General features: G+C 43.2%; 1 protein-coding gene across 2 annotated transcripts in view; it reads right to left on the minus strand.

Annotated features, from left to right (window-relative positions):
- Positions 1–2,540: 2,540 nt before the first annotated feature.
- RUNX1 (RUNX family transcription factor 1) overlaps positions 2,541–10,186 on the minus strand; it is a 149,215-nt gene continuing 141,569 nt past the window's right edge. For both annotated transcript variants that reach the window (XM_015882125.2, XM_015882112.2), the window contains one exon: positions 2,541–7,880. In XM_015882125.2, the coding sequence (XP_015737611.1) occupies positions 7,387–7,880 (494 nt within the window). In that variant the 3' untranslated portion in view covers positions 2,541–7,386. The remainder of the gene's footprint in view (positions 7,881–10,186) is intronic.

Consider the following 10,186-nt stretch of genomic DNA (forward strand, 5'->3'; position numbering starts at 1 on the left):
CAAGCTTCCTAATTCAGTAGCTAGACATTCCAATGAAGACCTGCAGGTTCTGAGCCTTCATTTTCTTTCTCCTCGGAGTTAAACATGCTTTTATCTGTTTGGAGTCTCCCTCCCCCAGCAGGCGAGAGCTACGATGAGCTGCAATTCGGACATTCCTTCCCTGAAACGCTGTCCACATTAGGATTTCTGCTCCACAGGGCATCCCAGTGGCAAAGTTAATGTGTCTTCAGCAGAGTTAAGCAGGATAAAATGTGCTGTCTTCCTGCAAATGGGGGGTGCCTAAGAAGATGTGCTCCCAAAGCATCTTACAGACCTGCAGATACCCTGTGTAGTACAAATATGGTGGGACACCATTAAATAAAATTTTTGGCCCATTTACTGTTCTGGACTGAGTCATACTTCAGTGATGTCTGGAAACCATAGTGACATTACAAGGTCTTCCAGCACTGTAGCAGTGGCAGCGCTGATAGGATTATAAGCTATGAATGCTGTGAACAAGATCTGTCTCAGAGCAGCTAATGCAGAGTTTACAGTCAGTTCTGTGACTGCACACATAGCACCAATACCAAGATTTCTGTGTCTGCTTGGGAAAAGGGTACAACTTCTGGGCACAGTACCACTAATCCAAGCCTGTTGTCTTGCATGACAAGCCACTGAAAAGAGGGAAAAAAGCCATGTAAACCAAAGGTAACACACCTGTGTTGTCTTTCCAGGACAGCTGTGTTGAGTCGTACAATGCCTTTCAGGCGGATATTATTTAATAAGCTGCTTTAGCTCTGAAGCCTGACTCCAGAGGGAGGGGTTTCCTCATTGCACAAGTCAAACAAAGCAGCGCAGAGAACATCCATGACAATGGCCTTTATAATTAAAGCCCCTCCAAAGCTGTCAGTCATGGTGTAAGGGTACAACAACAAATCAACGACTGCGTGGGTTCACCCCGCCAGCCCCTCCTCTCGCAAACAGCAGCTTCCAGCCTTTGTATTCCTCACCTTTTTGCTCTTTCTTCCCCCTCCCCCTCAAAATGCTAGAGGTGGGGTCGAGCTATGCCAGTCTCAGCTACCAGAGGAAGGCATGGCCAAGCCAGCTGCCTCACAGGGATGCCCAGGGGCAGCTCCTAGGAGAGCAGAGGGTCCAGGAAAGGCAGCTGCCCCTGCTTCCTCCCCTCACCCTGTGGAAAGCAGGTAACGTTGGTCTGCACTACAAGGGAACGGTGGAACATGTGCATCATGTCCAAGTGGCCACTGCAGTCCTTTGCCTTCCCCTCCCATACGAAACAGAAACTCTGCTCATGGGTCCCCCCTATAGCTTTCAAAATCTAGCTACAAATATTTCTACTGAGTTGCCCTTGGGCGTAATATTTTTGGTTTTTGTTTTGACTGTCGCTATTTGTAGCTTCTCTTCCTGCTGTGTTTAAGCAGAAAACAAAATAAATCTGTGCTCTGCTTGACCATCTCCCTCTGAAGAAGTGCTCTTGGGTTTCGGGGGCTAAGGAGAAAAATCTTTGTGGTAGAGCCTTGCAAAACTGTAGGTGAAATACTGTTAGGATAATGTGGGACTGTGCCAGAAAGAAATGTCATGTGCTCATACTGAGCAGTAACCTTGTCAGAGGCGTGTGTTAGCTCAGCCTAAAGAGGTTAGAAAGAGGTTAGAAAGAGGTTACAAAGTGAAGTGCTTGGAATTCAGGAACTGTTTTCTCATAGACTCTTGATCCCAATTTTAAAATGATAATATGAGTTATCATTTGGGAGATGGAATGCTACCTGACGAGGTGTTAGACTATCCCTCTAATAGTGTGCTTTGCAGCTGGTTTTTCCACCGAGAGAAACAGATGAAAGGTAATCTTTGCATACATATATTATTGTATAGAAGTAGATTACTGAAAACTTCAGTGCGATGCAATGTATTCTGTCTGGGCTATACAAGAAGATTTTATATTTAGGCGTAGATACAGAGGCTGTCAGATTGAAATTTCACTATTGGCTCTTCTTTTTCTCTTTGTGAAAGCTTGATTTTTCCCTTATTAATGCTTAATTAACAATACCATTTTATTATTTATTTAAAGAGAGAAAAAACAAAACCCAACAATGTATCACAAAAGTAGCACGACTTCAAACTATCTGTTTCGGTGCTCCTAAAATGAGGTTCAGCTCATCAATATGGAAGAGGATCCAACCCGAAAAGTGTAAAATGAAGGAAGAAAAAGAAGAGATATAGGAGATTTTAGGCCATTCAAGAATTTAATCAAGACGTTGGAGATACAGTTCAATTACCAAGCCTCTGTACATGCAAAGTCTCATCTGAGTCTTGTTTTGATGGTCCTATTGGATAGCAAGACAGGTCATTCTGCATCAGAAAAACATCAATTTAATGTTAAAAAAGCAATAAATAGACTAAAAAAACCGCACACACACAAAAAAAAAATCCCACACAGAAATGTATTTTTGATGTTGTGAGTGATACACTCTCAGTATCCTTTTCTGATGGGTATTCTTCCTGTGACAGTTGCTTTCTCCCTGATGAAAGAACGCACCAGGCCGATGTGCATACTTGTCAAACGTTTTATTTGTCATTCACACTAATTATGATATTGAATTTACAGAGGAAACCGTGGTACAAAGAAAGAAAGAAAGAAAGTCTTCATTAGAACTAACGCAGCAGTCCAGCTGCTCTGCGTGCTCGTTGTAATGAGTTTTCCCGTGGCGCTGGACACGTTCATCCGTATGTACAGCAAGAGTCTACTCTGACGCGGTATCTACAGACTTTCTGTAGTGGGAGAAAAATCTACTCTATTCTCTTTTCCTATCTGGTTCCAAGAAACAGCAGCCCTCCCCCCACCCCCTTTCCCACCCCCGGAAGAAAAATCCCCTGTGATCAAAACCCCCCCAAAAAAGCAAACTTCCAGAACCTGGTAGTTTCCCCTTCTGGAAATGTTCAGCATGACAGTGTCAAAGGAAAATGTGACTGTTCCAGTATGCTGCAGCATCTGGTTTGTAAACAGATCCAGTAAATGCCAAACCAACACACTTCTTTGATGCCGTCCCAATAGGAGCGTGTCTCCCGCTGTGCCCTCCCCTCTGACTTGCCATGCCACCCCCTCAGACTGAAAGGTTGTGTTTGTAAGCAAGGTGTGTAACTGTCATAGCCCAGGATACCACAAATAACCCACAGGTTTTTGCACATTCGTTTCTCCCCTACCACAAAAAAAAAAGAAAAGAAGAGTGTGTTGAATAGAGCCTGTGCTATAACTGTTTACAGAAGTGAATAAAATGTAGTTAATCTCGAAGCCTAAAATAACTAACTTGGAAAGAAAAAAGTCTCCATAGAGTATTTAAGCAAACAAAGGTACGTTCATTAAAAACACTGAAAAAAAAAAAGAAGAAAAAACAAACAAACAAAACAACAACAAAAAAAATGCGGAGTAATTACAAGCACTAAATATTTTGCTATGAAGCTTCTGAAATCTATTTACATACATAAATACAAGGAAGTCCATTGATGCAACCCTCTTAAGACAAGGAGAAAAATGCCAGGTGATCAGTACTGACCAAGCAAGGTTAACAAAAATAAAACAGGAGAACGTTACAATGCAGGAAAACAAGAAAGTGTTTTGCCCAAACTGAAAACGATCCACTTTTTATCCTGAATCTTCAAATACACTGATAGAGAAGGTCATCCAGAAAGCAGTAATGAATGTTTCAAGAGTGCAGGCAATTCGGAACACTCTGACAAAGACTGTGGGCCATTTGGAGCAAACCATCTTTCTCCTTTCCAGAAGTTTATTTGGCATAATTCTGCTAGTGAAATCCTTAGTAGCAGCAACACTCCCTGCGTCTGCCTCCTCTTGTACTAAAGCTCCTTTACTTTGCTCTGGAAGCCAAATGGGAACTCTGGAAGTGAGCAGAAACGCTGAGAGCAAAGTGAGGGGTCTTAATGCAAACAGGAGGTCGGCCCAGTGTTTACTTTGGAATGGCTTGCTGGGGCTGCCTCTGGATAACAAGCTGTGTCTTGTGAGAGGAACACACAAGCTGATAGTAGGGACTGCCATTAACTACTGCATGTCAGTAGGGGAAAGAGCCTAAGGCACTCTGCTGACCGCGACTTGCAAAGGGAAGCACAACAGTGCTATTCCATTCAGCTACTGGGATGATAAAACTATATACATATATATATATATTACATATAAAAATATATACTTATACACTATAATTTGGAGGCGTGTGAATGGGGAAGTGTTTTACCTAGCTGTGGGAAATGCTATGTTTTGGTTATGTTCCAGAACAGGGGTTAGTGCTGTGACCAGCTCCGCACCTTCTCAAGCCGTTTACACCAGGGAGTGTAAAATTAAACTTCCACTTCAGGGCAGGTGTGAAGAAAGTACACGTGTAGCCATAAGAAACGTTAAACGTTAGGCCTGACCACTGGGCTGCCAGACTGGGCTCACTTTCCCCTCCCTGACACTTCAGTTTCATAAGGGGGTGGTACAGCGCTACGGGCTAAAACAGGCAAAGGCTTCAGCAGACAGCAGTCGCGGTTGTGGGGAGAGCAATGTGGGAGACTCCTGACCACAGCAGCCTCACCTCTGCCACTGGGTCGGAGTCACCCAGCCACCAACAGCTGTGCCCTGTGGGGAGGTCTGTGGCTCCTCTGTGGTTCCTTACCCTCACCTTTGGGTTCCCACTCACAGTACTATGTGCTTGGGTGGTCCAGACACAAGGCAGACGTGAAAGCTACAGCCAATGGGGATTTGAACTGCGCGGCAACAGAGAATGCGTAAAATGAATTCTGCAACAGAGCTACTGTTCACTGAGGAAGGACTTTTTTTTTTAGGCTACCGATGAGGTGAGATTCCAACTATGTAAGGGCAGGGTCTCTCTATTTCCATATTCAGCAAGGTCTTCGTACTTCCAAAATACATTTTTAACTGTTCTGATGCTGGTTTTGATGCTTTCTGCCTTTTTTGATCAGAGCAAACTCTAGAAAATGATTAATTATACTGCACTAAATAAAAGCACGAGGCCATGTACATATTTTAGCAGAACCATTTTGAACTTTTGCTGAGATCTCTTGAAACACCCCCTATTTTCTGCAGAGAAATGACCTTGTCAACAATGCAAGTTCTTCAATGTGTAACTTCTCAATACCAAAGTGCTACTGCATCTGACTTAAACAAAGAAGCAAAATCATATATATATATAGAAAAAAAAAAAAAGAAAAGAAAATTTGAAAAACAAATGGTTTTAAATAAGTCCAGCTGTTCTGCTGCCTGCAGCCAAGGATCTTTTTAATTTGAATCCTTTTCATTTTATTTTTTTTAAAACATCAAACACTAATCTGAAGTCCTGCTTTCAAATACTCTCTGAGTTGACCTGCAATTGTTTCACTCGTTTAAGACGTACATTAAATAATAATTGGATCATTTGGAACGCACACTTGTCAACATCAGCAGTCTGTAATTAACGAGTAGTACAACAGCTGCGTTCAGACCAAACCCTCAAATAAAATAGTGCCATAAACTTTACAGTGACATCTGATATGTTTGTGCTGTAACGATGGGCAATGATGACGACCCTGTATTAACATGTTCCTAGTACAAGCCATCCATATTTGCTAAAGGACCAAAGAGTTTGTGCATGGGTTTTAAATCTCCTACCTCTTCCCTCAAGATATGGTGATGGAAGAACCATTAAGGCCCCTTCCTTGCTGACCTGCTTTCCAGATGAACTTGACTCTGTTCAGTCTGAGCTATTTTTGTGATGCAAGAATTGATTTCTTTTCCAGTACTCTCGAACATGGCTCTTGTACTGCACAGAAATCTTGGCTCCATTGAGCTGGGAGCAAGTCTCACACTGATTCTATCACAGTCCTCTTCATTTCACTCCTGCCATGCTGTGTGTTGGCTCTTGATTTGACAGACTGTGAAGACTCTGAGTTGTTAGGAAGCCAGGGGAAGCTCAGCACAGAACAGGGCTGTATGGGGACTTATGCAGTCGAGGGAATACAAAAGACTGCATTATGATATAGGTGCCTCCTGAGTACTGATCCTGAGCATTGCCTCTGGTGACTATGGAAAAATGAGGAAGGGGTGTGGAAAGATGACTCCACTGGGGAGAAAGGCCGAGTGCCTTCACGAGGACTCTGGTGCCTCAATTGTTTCAGCGAGAGTGGGGCATCTAAACAGCTGTGAGGCTCTGGGCTCACCTAGCTGAGTAAAATGAGAGGGAGATAATTGTAAACAACATTTCTAGGTAATTAGGAGGTCCCTTTACCCATCGTTATTCCAGCCTTTTTCGATGTGACAAATTTGACTTTGGCTGCTACTAAAAAAGGCAATTACCGATCTTTTTTAATATAGGCATATTTAAATAATAAAAGTATCAACAAATAAGAAAAGTCTAAATATCAAGCATAAATATCATCAAAGTAGTACAGTAGTTGAAAATGACCCAAGGCTGTAGCCATTGTATTAAACAAACAAAAAAAAAAAGTCCAAGAGAAAAAAAAAGTTAAATTAACTCATTGAAAAAGGGGCCGATTCTTTCAGTTGACAAAGCAAGAAAGAAGCAAGCGTTGAGTAAAACTGCAACAAAAAAAGTAAAATCTCTCTCTTTTTTTTTGTTTTTTTGTTATTTTTTTGTATAAGGTGCCAAGAGGAATTAAACAAATCAGATGCAAAGCAGGACGAGTTGCATCCTTCAAAAAAAATAAAATAAAATAAAAAATAAACCCAAACCAAAAAAACAAAACCCAAAACAAACCAGCAATAAAAAAATTCCATATTCTTTGGAATATGCAACATGGTTTAAAAAAAAAAACAACACACACACATAAAACAACAACAACAAAAAAGGAAAAACTGAAGTCCAACATATAAAACCTCTCATTCACAGCATTGCTAAAACAGAAGCATTCACAGTTTCCCTCTGGGAATCTTCCTATACTTCCTTATAGTTAATATGTCCATAAGATGCAGTAAACTCATTAAGTTTCTGTTAGGTCTTAAGTCTTAAAAACAGAAGTGAACCGAAACTCTCTTTAGGGCTGTGGAGACCTTCAAACCTGGGCATGTTTGAAAGCCACAGGTCTGGGAACAGCCTGGATATCTTCCTACCCACCCTCACTACCTACAGGCCACCAACCTGAATGTCCTCCTTTCCAGAAGCTCAGCCCCCGGAGGGTACCTTGCTGGCGTGGCATCGCTTCACCAGCCCCGCAGCTGGCCCAACTCATGCCACTGCTCCTGGGACCGCTGACTTCTGGAGAGTTTGCTTCTGGAAGTGACGTATGAACATGGCAGGGCCCATAAGAGGACAGGTGTTTATGGGATACCTACAGGCATCGGTACATCGAAAGCACATTAGTCCTGGCCCACGACTACTTAACATGGATTCAGTATGGCCTCCAAACCGCTTCCTCTAGCCTTCCCGTGGTACCCATGTTGGTTGGGGAGTTGCTGTGGCTCCCTTCTGCCTCAACCACATCACTTTGGTTAGGAAGGTTGGGGTTGAGGAGTGTCGATCCTGTGGAAGCATTGGTGCAAGGGGGATGGATGCGCGGGGGGGACCGGTCTCCTCCTGAGATCATGGAGAATTGATAGGACCCGGCAGAGGTTCCGTAGTAGAGGTGGTACGAAGGTGAACTGGTCTGGAATGGGCTGCCTTGGGCCTGAGAGGAGCCAGGGTATGGAGGTGGGAGATAAGTGTGGTATCTGGTGGCTGTGGACATAGCAGACATACCGATCCCTATCCCTGAACTGACGGGTGTTGGCGTGTAGGTGAACGCTCCCGGGTAATGCATCCGAGGATCAGAAATGGAAGGGAGTGCAGAGAAGGAGCGGTCGATCCCCACTCTGGGGTCACTGAATGCCGTCAAGTCAGAAGCACCTGGATTGCAGGAAAGGAAGGCAGAGACCGTCAAACTGGCAGAGCAGAAATTCACCTCTGCAAGGCAATAATCAACATCAGAACCCCATTCCACAATTAACTAAAGTAGCGTTGCCACGGGAAGAAGAGCTATCCCTCATCCCATCTCTAACACACAGTGCTGGCAGGTGTCATGGTTTTGTAATTTTGTGATTTTGCTATCAGTATTCCACATCATAACATCATGTCAAGTATGGATACTTCTGTTGAATGTGCAGTCCACAGAAGAAGACTACATATCCCAGAGAACAACAGCAATGTCCTTCCATAGTCCAGCTGGCCTTAGATGTTGCTGAATGGGAGAGGTGGCCAATGCTGTATCTTTATACTGACTCATGGATGGTGGCAAATGCCTTATGGGGGTGTTACAGCGTGGGACACAAAAATAACTGGCAACGATGGGGAAAAATCTGTTGGGCCGCGAAACTATGGCAAGGGACATGCTTCCACCGAACAAAGAACTTTGGTTTGTAAAGGCTCATGTGGATCCACATGTGCCCAAAGTCGATGCTCACTGAAGAACAACACAACAACCATCAGTAGATAAAGCTGCAAAAAACTGAGGTTGCTCAAATTGACTTGGACTGGCAGAATTAAGGGTGAATTTATCTAGCTCGATTGGGCTCATGAAGACCCTCAGCCATCAAGGAAGAGACGCTAACATATAAGTGGGCCAGAGAACCAGAGGGTGTTGACTTAACCAATGGACGCTATGCGGCAGGATGAGCATGATTGTGAAAATGTGTCATAATTAAACAAGCCAGAAGGATAAACCTCTCTGGGGGAGGCAAAGGGCGATGGCAAAAGTATAAATATGGGGACGTGGCAGGTTGATATTATCACCTTGCACGATCTCGCCGTGGTAAACGTTTTCAAGAGTTATGCTTACTCTCACTAGGCTAATGAGGCAACCACTTGGGTGTGCTGAAACATACGCAGTTACCCTCCATGTCAACTGCTCGAAACACCCCCAATTTAGGTCTTGAGAATACAAGTCTTGTGGCGACATGGCACCTGCCAATAGAATTCGAATCTGATAATGGGACACATTTCACAAATCTCTATATATACTTGGCGCAAAGTCAAATTGAGCATTGAGTGTTTATCCATATTCCCCTACCATGGCACCAGCTTCTGGTAACATTGAACGACTATAATGTTGCTGAAAACTATTTTGAAATAGCAAAGGTGGTGGAACATTTAATAGCACTGGGACGAAGAACGGCAAGAAGCACCTTGTTGGTCAATACTAGAAGGATCTGTCAATCGTGATGGTCCTATTTTTGGTCAATCTAGCCTCCCTTACATCACTGTAGACAACCGGAGATAAGGCCCTGTAACATGTAAAGAACATTGGGAACAACTGTTTGGGTCTTCAGCTTCTGGAAAGGCAAAACTATCCGTGAACTGTCTTTGCCAGGGACCCTGGGTGCACTTTGTGGGTCCGCAAGAAGGATGGGGTAATGTCAATTGTGTGCCACAAGGGGAAATTTGATGCTGGGGAGTGCTAGTCAATAATTTATGTATTCATATATATATATATATGTTTTATATTGTTTTATGTATTTTTTAGTTTAATATAATAGTTTGTACATTTAGTGTTGTATGTTACATGCATGTCCTACTATTTAGCTATCACAATTTTACAATACGTGTAATATATGTATATATATGTTATAAACTTAACCATATATTAAATAATTAGAATAAGGTGGAATGTCATGGGTTTGAATCGTTTGTCGATTTTGCTAATTCAGTATTATCCTAACATCATAACATCATGTCTAAGTATGGATACTCGTTGAATGTCTATCCACTAGACAGAAGACTACATATCCCAGAAGAACCAACAGGCAAAGGTAAACGCATTATAGTCACGGGGACGCCCAGGCATCCTCCTATATAATCTCGCTTCCCAGGTCTGGATGCCCTCCCTTCTTCTCTCGAACTTCCCTCGGAGAGTGGCGAGCGTCCCAGCCAAGTTTGTTCGCCTAGATCACAGTCGTACGCGCTCCGGACTTTTTCCTATATCGGAGACCGCCTTCCTCCTTTCGTATAATCTTGATTTGTTAGCCTAACTACATATTTATGAATTGTGCTTATCTACAGGTCATTATCTGCCGATATCTCATACTTAGTAACAATCCCCGTTTCCTCCTCGATTGTCGCTGTATCCCAACTCCTCCTTTTCCCCCTCCTTCCGGCCCCGTGGTGGGGGGCGTGGCGGGTGGTCTTCTCTGCACGGGCCACTAGTAAATCTAAGTAAC

Source organism: Coturnix japonica, chromosome 1, assembly GCF_001577835.2.
Source record: "Coturnix japonica isolate 7356 chromosome 1, Coturnix japonica 2.1, whole genome shotgun sequence".
In the NCBI taxonomy this organism is placed as follows: Eukaryota; Metazoa; Chordata; class Aves; order Galliformes; family Phasianidae; genus Coturnix; species Coturnix japonica.